The sequence below is a fragment of the Amia ocellicauda genome, chromosome 14 (genome assembly GCF_036373705.1).
Source record: "Amia ocellicauda isolate fAmiCal2 chromosome 14, fAmiCal2.hap1, whole genome shotgun sequence".
NCBI lineage: Eukaryota > Metazoa > Chordata > Actinopteri > Amiiformes > Amiidae > Amia > Amia ocellicauda.
The window spans coordinates 13,327,025-13,346,141 of NC_089863.1; the positions used below are offsets into that span (position 1 = coordinate 13,327,025).

General features: G+C 36.5%; 1 protein-coding gene across 1 annotated transcript in view; it reads right to left on the bottom strand.

Moving 5' to 3' along the window:
* Positions 1–5,559: 5,559 nt before the first annotated feature.
* Positions 5,560–19,117, bottom strand: part of LOC136768771 (immunoglobulin gamma-1 heavy chain) — a 28,001-nt gene continuing 14,443 nt past the window's right edge. The window contains exons 3-9 of the mRNA XM_066723134.1: positions 12,591–12,641; positions 10,555–10,869; positions 9,900–10,199; positions 8,898–9,212; positions 8,226–8,549; positions 6,380–6,513; positions 5,560–5,874 (exon numbers count right to left, since the gene is read on the bottom strand). Of these exons, the coding sequence (XP_066579231.1) occupies positions 5,866–5,874; positions 6,380–6,513; positions 8,226–8,549; positions 8,898–9,212; positions 9,900–10,199; positions 10,555–10,869; positions 12,591–12,641 (1,448 nt within the window). The 3' untranslated portion in view covers positions 5,560–5,865. The remainder of the gene's footprint in view (positions 5,875–6,379; positions 6,514–8,225; positions 8,550–8,897; positions 9,213–9,899; positions 10,200–10,554; positions 10,870–12,590; positions 12,642–19,117) is intronic.

A 19,117-nucleotide genomic window follows, 5' to 3' on the forward strand; every position in this document is an offset into this window, starting at 1 on the left:
TAGTCATCCACGGTTTCCACGGTATGATTGGTTCAGTTGTAAAAGGACCCTCCTCCCCCCACGCCCCCCAACCACCCATACACACACAAACCAAATCTACAATAATATTAATAATAAAAACATATCAATATGCATTTAATAAGACACTCAATTCCTAGCACTTGTCTGCTGTATAAAGTGAGGCGTTAGACAATCTTCAAAATAATATTTAGAATTGTATAGGGATGCTACTGCAATTCTGTTTGTTGCATGAAAAATAAAACCCTTGTGTCCCTTAAGAACATATAGGCTAGTCGCCCAATACATACACAAATATACAAACTATAAAATCATAAGAGTTAGACGCCAATATTATCCATTCGAATGTAAAACACGTTACTGTTAAAGTATCTTGAATTATTAACTGTCACGTATTTTCTGTAATTGTGCATTTTCTTTGAATGGTACAATGTAATTTTCTGAGCGTTTGTTACGGTCAGGTTGTTAAAGACAAACAAAATAAGAAGCACATCTAGAAATCCAGAATATGATTGTTTGCGTGTACATAACCTGGTCGTACACTAGGTGCAATATCTTCCTTCTGTATTTTGAACTCATTTTGTACACATTGTGCACATTTTTAATGTGTATTATTATTATTATTATTAATTATATTTGTATTATTTGTTTGTTTATTTCTTAGCAGACGCCCTTGTCCAGAACAAATTACAAAATATAAGCGCAATACAAAGTTCAATAATACAGTGCACTTCAAGACATAATACATTGTACAAATTCAAAATGTTCTACACAATGTATAGAACTGTAGCCTACTGCGGGGGTTTTAATGTAAAGCAAAACAGACAAACAAACCGTCATGAAAGCAAGTTCGTTTTAATCATTTTGGGATTTTAAGTTTAACAGGCGAAGACCTTTTATGATCGCCGCTAATCTTGTTCCAGATCCTCCTTTATTTCATGTGTTAACTGTTAACTGGTTTTAATACGTGGCGTCTAACTCACAGCAGCCCGACCCTGGTTTAGAGGCAGCAGCGCAGTCTTGCCTTTCTTTCCAGGAAACCTTTTTTTAGATCCAAATGTTAAATGTTGTACCCCATAAAAGGGTACTTATATAGTACCTTGAAAGCAGTAACTAGCATTTCTACTTTCTTTGGTACAGATGTGTACTTATTTTTCTAACTGTGGTTTACAGAGGCAGCAGCGCAGTCTTGCCTTTCTTTCCAGGAAACCAGCCGCCCAGGGCAGCAGTCGGGTCTATTTCTGACAGCAGCCTCGCCCATGCAAGACCGACATCTGGCCAAACCCGCCTGAAAGGGCCGCTGCGGGCAGCCTGCGGTCTCTGTGCCCCGCAGACAACTGCAGATAAGCGGCATGCAAACCCCGGCCAGGAAGCAGCTGCGCACACGGCGCAGGAGGGACAGTGTGGTCTGACGAGCGGGACCGAAACAGCTCCTGAAACCGTAAACAAACCCTCTCTAGTCCGTTTTTTTTTTTTTTTCGGTTTCATTGAACTAGTCTTTCGTTGCCGTTTTATTCTCTAGAGATTCGTCCGAATTGTTCAACATTTCATCAATTCTTTTACTTGCTTATTTTTCATATAGCCTGCAATAAATTGTACTTTTCATCTTTGCATTGTATGATATTCTTACTGTTGCTTAACACAATCTCGTGTTGTGTGTAGCAATGTGTTTGTGAACTTCCAAATAGGAATAAATAAAATAATTTACACTGTATTGTATATAGTTCTATCTATATCCAACAGCATTGTTATATTGTTCTTTATAATTCTTTGGTTATTTTATTTTATTTGGTTAAATTTTATTTCTTTCTTTACACGCAGTGCATTTTATATAGGCTATCTAATCCATTACATAGTTACCTTCTATTTTTAAATATTGAAATGTACCATTTCGTTTTTATTATTGACTCCAAGAACTATGAACTTTGGAAAAAAATACATAAGTTCTCTCCTAGATCCTATTTCTGTATGATCTAATAGTATGGGCTCAAATTAGCAACATAAGTAACGAACTCAAAATAAAAAATATTGTAAAAAAAGTTGACAAGAAAATGATGTTGACATAAAAAAATAAAACAACCGAGAGCAAAAATTATAGAATTGAATTGTAAACAAATATAATTATATAAAATGCAACGAAACAAATAAAGGGAATAATGTTAAAGCAGAGCACTGCAGTCCCTGTGTTTGATTGCGATGCTTTGCTTTCGCCGCCAGTTTCTTTGATTTCGTTTTTTTTTTTTTTTTTCCGTAACGAGTTTTGTCGGGGTTTTGTCGTGGGGGCGGGGCTTAGAGGGAGGCGTAGGTCATGGCTCTCCATTGGTCCACTACGTTTGAGTGACTGTTTGTCCTAACCCAATCATTGAGCAGGGTGGGCTGGGCTGGGTGATGTCTGTGGGATGGGAGTCGTACGATCGTATGAAATGAAATATGAATTCTTCATATTTTTAATTTTTAATTGTTTACTTATGGCGCTAATTTGAGCATATACTATTACACCACACTGGAAATATTGTCAGAAAATTCCTTTGAAATGTTTGAAAACCTTGTTAGCGATGTGTTGAAGTTGACCCAGGACAAAAAAATCTGTTGAATACAAACCATATACCGAGGCAATGACTGAAGTTTTGGGTGACAGTAATTTAAAAAACATTTGAAGAAAGCAAGAAATTCTCGAAGATGTACATTTCCTGTTCACATTTTTCAAAGAGAATTATGATGCATTCATTGTGTATCATCTCCAACAGAGTGGTTTCAATATTTCCGAATGTCCTCAACTTGAACAGTTAGTTTGGACACCTAATTTATTTTCTGAGGCTGCAAATGTAATTCGTTCTCAGTACATGTTAAAAGAATACTGCAAATTATTACTAGGTATGACAGAACCTGTACAGTATGTTCTCCGAAATGAAAATGGTAGTAAAGTAGGAACATACTCATACATTCCCATTGCAGATGTGCTGAGAAAGTATTGTAGTCATGAGGACGTGTGGGATCATATTCAAGCCACACAGAAAGGAATGGAGAAAAGCTAACTGACTATTGTGATGGGTTTAATTTTAGGGAACATCCAGTCTTTTCAGCAGACCCAAATGTTTTACGTTTGCATTTCTATGAAGATTAATTTGAAGTAGTGAACCCTCTGGGGTCTAAAAAACCCAAACATAAATTGTGTGCCATGTACTAGACTGTAGGGAATATACACAGTAGGTACAGGTCACAATTGACACATTGTCATCTAGGACTATTACTTCCATACAAATTTGTGCAGCAGTGCCGTTTAAATAGCATTTTACAACCAATGCTTAAATGCTTTATGATCTACAAGAGCTGGCATTTAATGGCGTCACTGTAACTGTAAATGAAATTGACTAAAATTCATGCTGCAATAGCAACAATATCTGCAGACAACCTGTCAGCACACTAAATTGGTGGGTTTACTATGTCATTTAACACAGGTTGTGTCTGTAGGTACTGCATAGTGAGTTATAGAGACATACAATAAAGTTTTCGGCGGATCAGTTCCAATTAAGAACTTCAAAAGTTCATAAATACAGCTTGCAATCCATCAGAGAAAATCCAGAGATTTCAGCAGTTTATGGTATACAAACCTGTTGTCCTTTTGAAGAATTACATTATTTTGCTACTCCAACAGCTTTCCCCCTCGATTTGATGGATGACTTTTTAGATGGTATAGTGACATTAGTTCTTAAACTTGTATTAAAAATGCAGAGAGAGAGGCACATACCACTGCATGAAGTAAGTAAAGAACTTAAAAGAATAGCTACCGGTCAAAATGGCAAAGCAAACAAACCTGTATGTATATCTGAGAAACTTCTTCAGAATGGAGGGATTGTTGGATCTGCATCACAGAAATGGTGCTTATTAAGGCTCCTTCCCTTTATTGTTGGCCACTACATTCAGGGTCGGCCAGATGTACAGGCAAACTAGACAGTTGCCTAGGGCCCCAGAACATCAAGGGGCCCCTAAAATATGACATACATAATATATATAAAATAATAATAATAATTCAACCCAGCGTTTTTCCCAGCTACGAGTGGAGTGACTCTGATGTAGCCCGAGCTGCCATGTGAAGTAGTGTGCGAGGGGCAGGTGCTGATGTGAGGTGGAGAGAGGCATATTTTAAAAGAGAGTGCAGAAAAGAGGACGAGGACAAGAACGTGCAAGGTAGAGGCATTTCTCAGACGTTATTCATTATTTCACCTCACCTGTTGTGTTGAGTGTTGCTTGTGTGTGACCTCAATGCATTCAACAAGCTAGCGATTATTGAACTAGTTTTCAATCGGAATCAGTAGCTTTGAAATCAACACAACATACCATGTAATCAGATGTTAAGGAGCAATGACAACCTGAATGACCTTCTGAGTAGTTAAAAGAAAATATGTGACGCTCCACCACAAAAAAAGTCAGAAACACATCAATTTCCACATGTAAGCACACAGTTTATGTCCAAACGCTGCTGTCTGAAATAATATATCCTGAAATGGTCATATTTTAAAATGAATTGAGATATGTATTTAATTTGTTTAATGGGATACATTTTAGATCCAAATGTTAAATGTTGTACCCCATAAAAGGGTACTTATATAGTACCTTGAAAGCAGTAACTAGCATTTCTACTTTCTTTGGTACAGATGTGTACTTATTTTTCTAACTGTGGTTTACAGAGGCAGCAGAGCAGTGTTGCCTTTCTTTCCAGGAAACCCAGCTGCAGTGTGTGCTGCGGTCAGCCGCCCAGGGCAGCAGTCGGGTCTATTTCTGACTGCAGCCTCGCCCATGCAAGACCGACATCTGGCCAAACCCGCCTGAAAGGGCCGCTGCAGGCAGCCTGCGGTCTCTGTGCCCCGCAGACAACTGCAGATAAGCGGCATGCAAACCCCGGCCAGGAAGCAGCTCTCTAGTCCGTTCATTGTAGTTTTGTATTGCAGTTCATTAGTTTATTTTGTTTTCACCCCGTTGATTATGTGTAAAATCCTATCAATTATATAATATAATTCATTTAAATGAATGTAGAATAACTTTAATTTTTCTTTTCTTTTAATAATAATAATAATAATAATAATAATATTAATAATAATAATAACCACACTGTAACCTACAATTTTATATTAGCAATGCTAGATCAAGTTAATTATTGTATAATTAATTATGTTAACAGGGGGTAATATAAGGAGTTACATATAAGAAGTTATGTTCAATAAATGTTTTAAAAAGGTAATGCTTTACACTGTGTATTTTATTATGAATATCAAATTCAGATAGCAAGTAATATTTTAAAGTATATATTTATGTATTAAATATATAGTATTTATTTATATATTTAAGATGTGTACAGTTAACATTAACATCTTGGGATGGGGAAACAAGAATAAATGACTTTGGATATTATATGATTCCATTTAGTAACACATAAGCACAGACACATAATTTTCCATTTGAATTTATTTTCATCAAACACATATTAATATCATTATAGTATTCACATATTTGATTTGTCATTAGTTACTCGAATAATGCAGCAAATTAATAATTAAAACTGTAGAAAATGCATATATGTTCAGAAACAGAATTATATATATATATATATAAAAATTAGTACAAATCAACTTTTTAGTACAATTAAGCTTTTACTTAACAAGTACAGCAGTAATTTGGAATTTGTGATTTGGTGCTCATTGATTGATGATTGATTGATTGATTTCTAAACAATTCAAATAATGTTTATTTTAGCATTATAAAAACAATATATTTTCAAATCTCCTTGAAGGCGCTCCCCTTCCTTCCTCCTGAGTTTATCCTCGTAGTTGATTGCAGTTTCACTAAAGTCTACTTTACCTGCAAGGAGAAAGAGATGTGTGTTCAGAGAAGATGGTGCGTTCAATCTATTTAATGTATTAGTGAAGGAGGCTGGCAGTTGGGGATCATGGGCCAGATTAATTAAAACTTTGACCTAAGCACTAATAGAAAACGACAAAACTGTATACAGTTGCGGTTCATTTTTAATAAGATGCCACTTTCTTTTAATCGTAAATGTAACCACAACTACGTACATATGTGTAGTTTTCTATTAGCAGGTGGGTCAAAGTTATGATTTAATCTGGCCCCATAACCCAATTACAATTACAATTGTATTGACTGTAATTCAGGTAAATGATCAATCACTCGTCAGTTACACTCCAATTACACCATTGTCATGTTTAAGATTAACATTATTTGATACAACATATGAGCTAATTCTGCTTATCAACACTTGCACTATGTCTGTTTATACTGTTTTTTATTTTACCATGTGTGTATAGGTGTTTGTGATACGAAACGCAGTTTTCTAGTGCTGTAGTACCTTTACCACACTGACGAGGGCGCTGTACATCAGGGTGAATAAAAACAGGATGATGAAGCAGGAGGCTGTGGACCACAGGCTGGCCACATCTTCCTCGTCCTCAATCCCATTACAGCTAAAGTACTCTGACATCCCTGCAAATAATAACATACTGGATCAACAACAATGGCCATTGTGTTACCAAATGTCAGGACAGTATACATAATAGGTTTTGGGCAAAAATAAAAAGTAACTTTCCACTACATGTCGCCCAGTGGTTCAGTTTAACAAGGCTGTTAATACTAGAATGTTCACTGAAAATTTCAAATGATAAAGAAAAGTGAGAAATGTTTAACCTCAGAGCCATTATAGGATCATTTTTTTTTCCTTTATGGGTGCTTCTGTCCACAGAGAAGCCATCATCAAGCCAGTTCTAACTCTATGAGTAATTTTGAGATTTGGGTTTGAAAATCATCTGTTGCTAGAATGCACACAAGTATTTTGTGAAATATGTGGTATATTGATTTATATGGCATTTAGTCTTTTCATAGGCAACATTCATACCTATTATAATTGTTTTTATGAATAGTATTAGTAGTTTACACTTTATAGCTTCACTGTGTGAAACTTAGTAAGCATTATTTTTTCTTGCTCTGTTTATAGTTGAAATATCTTGGATGTAAATATCATAGGGATACATGTACAGCTTAAACAGCTGTTATATAATATATGGCAGGACCACATTTCTATTGTGGCAATACATGAATCTGGGTTGTCTTTCAAATCTGATCCCATATATCATTGGAGACGGACTAGGTTTGCTCATATTCTGTTTGCAATGTTATGAAAGTATTCCAGTACACAAGCTGTAATGGTCACCTGACCATTCAGATCAACTGTGAATTCTAGCACACTCCGAGATTTGCTAATTAAATAGTTAAACTTTGTTCCCTCTAACCAGACCCAATTCCCATGATCCAGTAATTTTAGAGAGATTGGGATCAGACTAAACTGAGTACCAGTACATTAAACAAAGTAGTAAAGTAATCTTAACTAGGTAAAGTAAAATGGGCTGTGCCTGTGAATAAATCCCAGGTGAATGTTTTATTGACATTGTTGTCGTTCAGCTGTGCAGTGTGATATCCTAGAGCTTAAAAAATATTTTTAGACTGAAGTATGATATGCTTGTCTTTATTTTTGCAAATGTTTTTGAAAAGTTCAATCAGCTGTGTCTTGTAATCTCCAAACTGTCAAACAGGGTGGTTGCACAGACATTTCACACAGAAACAGTGTTACAAAAAACAAAACCGTACAAGACAATACTTAACAAAATAATTACACAAATCACAGATTAACAAAACGTACACAGACTTTAAATGCAACATTGTTTTACACACTGAACAGAAAAGTATTCTAAAATGATAATTATATTGTGATAGACTTTGAATGTTTTTTGTTTCTCTATTCAAACATGTCTGTTTAAATCCTCTGTCCTAACTGAGGAAAAGCATTAACTGATATTAAGAGACCACAGGAATGGTATCAATTATGCTATCTCTGTAAATTAATTTCTTACTTGTTCATTATTACATTTTTTGATATACATACCACACAATTTGTTTCACTGCATTCCAATTGTCTGTGATTGTTTTTTATTCTCATTATAATAATAAGTTGTATTGCATTTTTAATTTAAGTTACTTTCCATAATTGTGCTTTGCTTATTCAAAGCTGGACAATACAAGCAGGGATTCAGAGCATAACAAAGCACACAATCAATGCAACACCACTGACAGCATGAGGAGACACAAGGACAGAGGTGCTCGTCAGACATTAGGTTATTCGGAACAGACACAAGTGTCATTACCATTTTTCTTAACGTGGCTGGTTAAAGGTATATGAATATTGTTTCCCATTGAGGAGTGTTTGACTGCACACAGGTATGAATTAGTTTCCCAGTCGGCCTTTGACACTGTCAGGTGACTGATGACAGAGTAGCTGTTTCCCTTCATGACGGGTTCTCCAGTGATGGCGGGGAGGTCACTTCCGTCTAATATGTGATGTTTCCAAAAGACATATATATCTCTGGGTTTGAATCCATAAACATAGCACATCATGGTGGCGGTTTTATTTATGTTAATCTCCTCTTCAGATGGAGGCAGAGTATATACAGTAGGCCTCTGTTGGACGACTGAAAACAAAAGAAGCAAACAAAGAAAAACTATTGTGAAAAGCCACACACACACACACACACACACACACACACACACATCACATCTTATATGTTACAAATATCAAATTAAGAGGGTAAGAAAATAGGCTTTAATCCATTTCTGGTTATATCTGTTTGTTGGTTTTCTAATTAAACACATAATGACATAACTCAAGATGAACACAATCTTAAACTATAAGCTCCTGATCGAAGCCAAAGACCTTCTCAAAGCTGACTATATTTGGCAGCTGTGATGGTGTCTTTCTAGTAAGAAATGTGAAGACCTTCTTCAGTATTACTCTGAAACAGGCCACAAAAATCTCTTACCATCCGAAACCCGAGTGGATTTTACAACTGAACCGGAGTTGTGTTGCACAGTGCACTCAAACCGTTTGTTGTTGAACCAGTCCACGTGAGAAGCATTCAGGGTGCTCTTCATGCTGACTTTGTTATTGGTAGTATGCGGGCCTGTCTTTTTGCTGTCTTTTGTCACGTTTATTCCATCTATGGTCCAGAATATCTTTACATCTGAGTTTGCAGCAACAACCTCGCAATCCAACATCGCTCTGTTATAAGTGAACAGCTCCCGAATTCCTGGCTCACGGAGGACCACCTCAAGACAGGGCATTTCTGGATCTTCCTCTGCAATTGAAGAATATGTGATATAAGTGATTAAACTGATAACTGAAAATGGCAATGTTTACAGAGTTACTATACCAGCAGGTTATATTCTGTCAAAAATTATTCTGGATTCTTATGTGTTATTTGTTTGTATAGTGATTTAACTTCCAAATCTGGTTAACATTTCTTAGTCTATGATCTGTTGCTTCTTAATGGAGAGTCAGAGTTCTTTAACAGAAATTATGTGCTCTAGTTAAAAAACATGATAAGAGCATTGAATTCAAAATTAAATTGATATTGACATATTATTTGCATTATTCCACTCTGCTTCCTTTGGATTAGAGAATAAGAAATGGGCAGGTCAAACTGTTACATCTTAATTTTCACAGCTTTATTTCTGGTCCTTTTCCTCTGCTATATTATTCAGCCAAATATTCTTTATGACTACCTTCTCAATTAATGCTTCAACACAGACTGAGACTAACCCTCACATTAATCTCAGTTACACACACACACACACACACACACAGATGTTTATGTTTTGTACATGTCCATTTCATTATGATAATGACCCTAAACACAGTGCCAAATTACATCAAATGTTTGAAATCATGAAGAACAGATTATTTTAAAACTGATACCCTGAAAGTCTGAAAACATGAAAAGGTCGGGTTCAACTGAAGTAAATGTATACATTTTAATATTTACCTTGGGCTTTACTGGTTTGCTTTCTGGTTGTGCTTGCTTTGTGTTCTACTATACAGCTGAACACATTGTTTTTATTCCAGGAATCAGTGGTGACTGAGAGATGGCTCATTGTCCAGAATAAACTGTTTGATGGATTTTGAACAGGAGCCATTGTGCTGAAACCTGTTGTCACAGAAGTGTCATCACGAGTCCATGATATATTCACTGTTTTGGGATAGTACTCAGAGACAACACAAACTAGGATTAAGGTATCTGTTTGTTGCTTTGACAGAGGGAGAATGGAAACTTGTGGAGGAATTCCTGGAAAACAAAAGAAATACTTTAGATATTGATCACTAACATACATGATACACCACATACAGAAATAAAAATAATTGTGTCTGTACAAATACTGTATACTTCATTATTTTAAAGCCCATTGAAGAATTGAGTACTTTCCCCAGTGGGTTATAAGCCAATTAAAATCTAACCAAAAACCCAGAGGATAATGCTTTTTTAAACAATACAATAAAAAATGCAATAATAATAATAATAATAATACATATACATAGTTATGAAATTGGACTCACAAGAATGTAAAATAACAAGATGGCACATAAATACAAAACCAAACAATCTGTAAGTGAACATTTAATGGCATTAATATGCAACTTACCTTTGGGGAATTTTTGAGGACTTGATGTTGCCATTGACTGTGCACTCGTGCTGGCCTTGCAGGTATAACTGGTGTCCTCTTGCCTTTCACTCTCTGACACAGTGATCGTGCTCACCTGGTTGTATCTTGAGTTTAGTTCCGCAGAGGGGTACATCACTATGTCAGCAGTGATTTCTGAGACATTTTTGTACCAAGTCATGGTGGCAAATGAAGGACTGAATTCTTTAGCAAGGCAACCAATGGTGACTTTACCAGCTGTCTCCAGATCTTCTTCACAAGGTAGCAGGACATAGACATGTGGTGCCACTTCTGGAGCTATACCACAAGAAATAAGCAACACAACATTGACATGTATTGTTATCTGTTTTCTTTAAAAAGCAAACAAAAAAAGACCAATTTAGTTGAAAAGAAAGCTTGGTTTCTAAAATGTTTAATACTCTGATCAAAAACCTTGTTGTTGTTTTGGAAGATAAAAAATAAATAAAAATTAACACATATTGTTTACCCTAAAATTATGCTTTTTATAAGAAAGGAAAGATTATTCCAAATAACTTCCAAACTGTTTTAAACTTACATGCAAGCAAGCACCCCGTAATTGCCCAAAACAGGTACTTTTACATAAAATTAAAAATAAAACAAAATGCAACTTTTGGTATTTTAGGTATTTTTTTGCTGTGCCGAAGAAAAATAAAATATTACACTGAGCTGTTATTCCGAGAATTGTATTTGAGTGTCATCTTTTTCTTTTCCAAACTTGCAAACATCGACATGTTACTCAAAAGTATTATATCTTCAGGTAATAAGTTTATCACAAATACATGTTATGTTATAAAATGTTCTGTAGATTAGTAATTTCTAACTAATGATTATGTAAAATATAATGCAAAAAAGGCATATATTTATTGGTAAAACTAATTTTTTCAGGTAATAACTAAATTGAAAATACTTTTTTGTTAAAGATGTTGTTTTAAAAAAAGTCCATAAAAGAAACATGTATAAAACCATCTATGAAGGAAAGCAACATAAATACATTAATTAATCAATCAATTCCTTAATTAAAATCAACATTAAAAATATATAACAGTCAACACATTTTGATGTGAGTGAATACACTAATCAGAATACTGCTCTCATAATTACTCTATGGTTCATGAACAAAAAAACTATAAACTTTGAAACATTTGCAAATTACAATTAAAAAAAATATTTGTGTTTAATAAACAATTTTTCCTACTACCTAATGCAAACCCACCATACTATGTTTTTAAATTGAGCGTACCCGAAGCATTGATTTGGTCTACACCTATAACTTCAAATACATTTTCCCCAGATATGTTTATTAAAGTATTACTTACATGTAAGTTTAGTTACATCTTTAGTTACATAACTAAATGGAAAATATCAAGGAGCTTACACTAATCATAACTTACAAGTATCATTGTATGTGTTTGATACATGTTATATGTAAGTCAATTACACTGATTACATTTAGAAAAGATCAAAGCCATTAATGTCATGCATTAGTTCGTACAATCTAAGTACATTAAAAAAAAAAGTATTTTTTAAACCAATTGTATCGATTCAACAGCAAATTATTTCTCCAATCGGAAGATTTTTCTTAATCACTTATCCTATATATATATATATAGTTATTATTAGACAAGTATTTATTCATCTGTAAAATAGTTTGTCACGGTTAAGGCACATTTCCTACATAAAAGAAATGTGAATTTCAAGCAAGCAAGAAAGAAGTATATGTAGTGATTGGCTATATGCAAGATTATATACAGAATTTAGCATTTTGATAAAAAGGCTGCAAACTGCTTTAGAAGATTGAACCATTTTAAATGGCAGATTTTAAACATTGCATTAATATCATTGTCAGCATGCATTTTGTATATAAAACATTTGAGTTAACATTAACCTTTAGACTTTTGCTAAAAGGTAATGATGTCACTTTACTGGTGACCATCAGAACTCTTCAGAAAAGAGTTAAAGTAAATTAAAAAGGGTAACAAAAGACAAATATCCCTTACCATGTGTGACTGTGACTTGTGTTCCTTTCCCCCAGTAGTCAAACCAACCACAGAGATACAACTGCTGTACTGGACTGTACAAAAACTACTCCACAGGACAGTACAACATGATTATAGTAAAGTCATGTGAAAAGAATATAACCTGTGCTGATGATTAATTTGTACAGTTCCTCTGAATCATAGTTCTTGTTCATTTTACTGTCAGTCTGATGACAGATGGAGGAAAGCCACAATCGCAGAAAAATACTAATGTGCTGATGGGAAGGTTTTTGTTCTGGCAGCAATCACTATGCTGAACCCCCCACAATGAAAAATCCTCATACAGATACTATGTTCCATTCTGTGAATGTATTTTTACATTATATTCTTACAAAACTGTAATTCATTCAATGTCACAACACATTTATGCTCATACAATGCACTTACTCAAAGTGGATTTAGGAACAGGTATGCTTGCAATTACAACTTCAGTTTACATGAACCAGTCAAAGCCCACTTTTCCAATTTAACCTTTTTTAAACAGTAGTGTTGTGAAGATAAAGCAGAAATAGAATTCTTACCAGTTGTCACAGTAACTTGGGTTCCTTTCCCCCAGTAGTCAAAAGCAGCATCACAATGACACAGTTACTGCATCCGCTGTACACAAACACACCTTAGAAAGCCACATGATAAATACAACAACTTTATAAAGGTGTTTGTCTCAGAGGCACATAACCCTGTTTCTTGCCTGGTTAAGTTTAATTTTGTTACTTTTTATGCCAGTAAAATCCAGACCGAATATTAACACAGCTGTGTGATGACAAAGGTTATTGTGTGCCCATAAATCATTGTGTCACCCCAGTTATAGCACTGTGGTTCACACTCAAACAAAAACTCTGCACTCCTATCAGCCCTGAACAGGCTCAGTGTGAATGTATGGCTGTTTGTGGCACCACAAAGTAGTTTATTCCAAAATAATTTACATTTTAACGATTATAATTCAAATAATAAACAAATAAGATGAACAACTAAAATGTATGTGAAGAACAATTTTAGCTCATTTCTGTTTTGTTGATATTTCTTGGGAATGTAAAGCCATACAGATATGAACTCACTTTTTACTTGTTTATATGTAAATATGTAACTAGTTAACAAACCCTCAGCTCAAATAGACCCAGAGATACATTTTTATATGCATATATTTTGTATATATTGGCTTCTAAAAAACAAAATAAATCATTTTCACTTTAATTTCTTCTCTGATCTATACCCTCAATTTGTATTAACAGGGTTTGCTGAAATGTAAGGCAAATTCATTAATGCTAATTATGAATAAATACGAAGAAAGAAGAAAGAAAGAAAGAAAGTACACATGATTTTTGTTCAAGTTCTTACCAGTTGTCACAGTCACTTGGGTTCTTTTCCCCCAGTTGTCAAAAGCATCATCACAGTGATACAGTTACTGCAACAACTGAACCAAAACCTCAAATAGTCATATAAAAGGACTTTAAAGCTTACTTTATATTGGCACATAGCACTGTTCCTTTACAATTGAATGGAAAGCAATTTTTAGTTGGCTACTTTATGGTCACAAAAGACATCCAGTGTAGGGATGTGGAGCTTGAAGGTAAACATGGATATATATTAGAGGAGGTTTTTGTACAATTATGTATCACTGTGCCACCCCAGCCCATATCACTATGAAATGCACTCACACAAAAACACTGCACATCTCATAACTGGAATATGAGTAGTCTTCATGTTAAGTGTCCCCTTTGCTTCTGTCAAAAAGGATTACGTCTAAAGCACAAGATTCAAAATGCGATAAAATTCCTTTAGGAGGCTTGAAAGTGAACAGTACTCTTCAGTGTCGACCACAGATATAAATTGTTTACAGTGTAGTTTCACTTCAAACTTTTATATTTTTAGTCCTGGAGATCAAAAGCCTAAGTTTTACAGATGGAGAATTGTTTTTCTTTTTAATAGATAAGGAACACTTTTTCACTCTTAAATTAAAGTTTATTTGAATAAAATCTACCATGAAAGTTTAGAAAGTAAATAAGTGTGTACTCGTACCATTTGTTACAGTGACTTGTGTTCCCTTTCCTCAGTACTCAAACCCACACTGTAATTTACAAGATTTACTATTTGCAATTGCAAGAACCTCTAACTTTTGCTTGTGTACATCTTTTGTCTCTCCAATTATAAACAGCTCATGTGAAAATAATCCTTTTTGAGTTGGAGTAATCATATTTAGATTCACTTTGTCCTTTTGAAATCCATCAAATAAAAAATAATCATAAAAAAGCCTTCCACACCGTTTATTATAATATCTGTATCATTCCCCAATACCTGTCCCAATGCAGAGTAAAACATTTTTTTTCTCCTGTATTACATATAACCCTTGGAGCAAGAAAAATCATGTATTACATCAGCAAACAAGTGAAACTGATATAGAAGACTCAGTGCCCTGCAGTGTATTAAAGCATGCCGTGATGTTTTTACTGGACCTCTTTTAGCTCCCTACTCAAATTTAATTACACACGTGAACAAAAAGTACAGTTTTAAATTAACAAAATGTATAACTTCATAGGTATAGTTGTGTGTTTGGGGTTATAAAACATGATCAGTTCTCACTCCAGCTATTAGTACATAATACATTATATTTTATTAATTGTAATTATGACACCTTCACTTTCTCACTCTGTTCAAGAAGTGATTATATAATCTCAGGGCACATCTCTCATAAACCAAAATGGCAAAATGGCAAAATGTCAACCGAGAGGGGGTGCTGGCAAATTGTACACTGATAATATTTTCAATTACATATCCAATGATTACAGTACTTAAACTAACCGGACAGCTTCCAGGAATCCTGGGCAAGGGGTCAAAGTACATACACTCTATGGCCAAAAGGTTGTGGACACCTGCTCGTCGAACATCTCATTCCAAAATGATTAACATTAAAGTGGAGTTGGTCCCCCCTTTGATGCAATAACAGCCTCCACTCTTTCCACTAGAAGTTGGATCAATGTTGAGGGGATTTGCTTCCATTCAACTACAAGATCATTATTGAGGTCGGGCACTGATGTTGGGCAATCAGGCCTGGCTCACAGTCGGCGTTCCAATTCATCCCAAAGGTGTTCGATGGGGTTGAGAGCTGGGCTCTGTGCAGGCCAGTGGAGTTCTTCCTCACCAATCTTGAAAAAACATTTTGGGAGGACCTCGCTTTTTGCAGAGGGGCATTGCAAAGGAACAGGAAAAGGTCTCCCCAAACTGCTGCCTAAAAGTTGGAAGTGCAATATCGTCTAGGATGTCATTATATGCTGTAGCATAAAGATTTCCCTTCAGTGGAACTAAGGGGCCCTGTCACAATCTCTCAGGGGTGGACTGCAGGGCAAGGGAGTTAGGACCCAGGTGCAGTCTTTGTAGAGTTGGCAGACCGGACACAAGGACTAATCAAGGACGTGGTCGGGGACACAGGCTATGGTCTAGATCATGGAGGTCGAAAGAGAGACAGGACTAGGACTGGGAGCGAGAGAGAGAGACAGAGACAGGACTGGGAACAAACGAGAGAGGACTGGGAGGGAGCGAGCGAGACTGGAGACAAAGAGCTAGGAAGAACAAAGGCGCAAGGCGCAGGTTGAACTGACAACACTTCACCCTGAGTGAGGGCAGTGAGGGGTTTATAAAGGGAAGCATAATCTAGAAAGGCAGGAGTAGGACCAATGAGAGCAGAGGAAAGGAACAGGAGTGCACAAGAGTGTGGAGGAATGTTAATTGAAAGAGTGACAAAGGAAAACAGTGAAGGGAGAAGGAAGGTTTTACACCACTCCAGCCAACACTTGCTATTGTGCATTGTGATCTTAGTCTTGTGCTGACGTTGCTTCCAGGCAGTTTGGCCAAATATTCACTGAAGGGGGTGATTACTTACGCATTCAATTATTGTCTGTTTTGTATTTGCAATTCATTTAGATAATTCTCAGATTATATTTTTCACTTTGATATTATGGACATTTTCTGTTTTGATCAGTGGCAAAAACTCCTGATTAAATCAATGCTGATTTCATGTTGTAACACAATGAAATGTGGAAAAGTCTAAGGGGGGTGAATACTTTTGAGAGCCACTGTATACAACTGTCAGCAATGGGTGTGGCTGAAATAGCCAAATCCACTAAGTAGAAGGGGTGTCCACATACTGTTGGTCATGTAGTATAAAATTACCGGACAGTCCACTAAAATAGTGGCCGGCTGGCAACCCTAATTGCCACAGACATCTTTACAATGTCCTACTTTTTCATGTTTGAATGGTTAAACAGATGTTTGTTACGCATGTTTTGGTTTTGTTAAACAGTAAGTTGCATAAAATAAGTAAAAAAGGAAACGATATAAAGAATGATCGCATCCTAGTGTAAGGCCGTGGGTTAGCTCTCGTTCTTTGTGTCAGTAGTCTGGGCGATAAAGCAGGCAGGAACACAGGGTTGTACAGACGCTTTGGCACTCAGGAATGAAATGCATTAGCGACAGCTGATATTATCACACAAAACTGAATAAGAAAATAAGAAAGATGTCGGACTCGCTCCGTCTAATGCCGGGGTCACACTACACGATTTTGAGCCTGACTCACCACGGATCGGCACTCAGAGCTGATGAAGAAGAGAAAAGAAACAGAAGAATAAACATGACAGGACAATACGATTTTCATACGTATTTATTAAAATACTTCAAATGCCAAGGGTTGTTTCGGCGCAGGTAATTTAAAATCCCGGTGCGGATCACTGTGTTTCTGCGAGATTTGGGATGTCAGATCAGTCAGTGCGTGTCTGTACTGTAGTGCCCAGTTGTGCGCGCTGCTTCACGACGCAAAACACATCAATTCAGTGCAAAATAGTGGTTAAGTGTGAGCTGCGCACTGTGCACACAATCGGCTCGGACTGTAGACATCGTGTAGCGAGACCCCGCATGTGAAGCAGCAACTTTAAGCAACAATAAGAGTTCTACTTCCGGTAAGCAAAACAGCTAGAAGGCTCTTGTTGTTTCAGAATAAAAGACCTGCCATTCCTGCCTATGGGGTATATACACTCACCTAAAGGATTATTAGGAACACCATACTAATACTGTGTTTGACCCCCTTTCGCCTTCAGAACTGCCTTAATTCTACGTGGCATTGATTCAACAAGGTGCTGAAAGCATTCTTTAGAAATGTTGGCCCATATTGATAGGATAGCATCTTGCAGTTGATGGAGATTTGTGGGATGCACATCCAGGGCACGAAGCTCCCGTTCCACCATATTCCAAAGATGCTCTATTGGGTTGAGATCTGGTGACTGTGGGGGCCAGTTTAGTACAGTGAACTGATTGTCATGTTCAAGAAACCAATTTGAAATGATTCGACCTTTGTGACATGGTGCATTATCCTGCTGGAAGTAGCCATGAGAGGATGGGTACATGGTGGTCATAAAGGGATGGACATGGTCAGAAACAATGCTCAGGTAGGCCGTGGCATTTAAACGATGCCCAATTGGCACTAAGGGGCCTAAAGTGTGCCAAGAAAACATCCCCCACACCATTACACCACCACCACCAGCCTGCACAGTGGTAACAAGGCATGATGGATCCATGTTCTCATTCTGTTTACGCCAAATTCTGACTCTACCATCTGAATGTCTCAACAGAAATCGAGACTCATCAGACCAGGCAACATTTTTCCAGTCTTCAACTGTCCAATTTTGGTGAGCTTGTGCAAATTGTAGCCTCTTTTTCCTATTTGTAGTGGAGATGAGTGGTACCCGGTGGGGTCTTCTGCTGCTGTAGCCCATCCGCCTCAAGGTTGTACGTGCTGTGGCTTCACAAATGCTTTGCTGCATACCTCGGTTGTAACGAGTGGTTATTTCAGTCAAAGTTGCTCTTCTATCAGCTTGAATCAGTCGGCCCATTCTCCTCTGACCTCTAGCATCAACAAGGCATTTTTGCCCACAGGACTGCTGCATCCTGGATGTTTTTCCCTTTTCACACCATTCTTTGTAAACCCTAGAAATGGTTGTGCGTGAAAATCCCAGTAACTGAGCAGATTGTGAAATACTCAGACCGGCCCGTCTGGCACCAACAACCATGCCACGCTCAAAATTGCTTAAATCACCTTTCTTTGCCATTCAGACATTCAGTTTGGAGTTCAGGAGATTGTCTTGACCAGGACCACACCCCTAAATGCATTGAAGCAACTGCCATGTGATTGGTTGATTAGATAATTGCATTCATGAGAAATTGAACAGGTGTTCCTAATAATCCTTTAGGTGAGTGTACATATGTCATTCCCAACCTCAACAATAATGTATAATGAAACACAAACCACTTCATATTTTTAATTGCTTTATAAGTTTTTTAAACTGCATAGCACAAGGGGGAGTCTTCAAACCAACTTTCACAAGAAGAGGACCAATTGTGAATTCTTTCCCAACCTTTGTTTTACAATTATTTGTGAAAATCTATATCATACAGACCACCTGATAAATGGGTAAGATGATTTTAAATGCACTTTGCAACCGAAC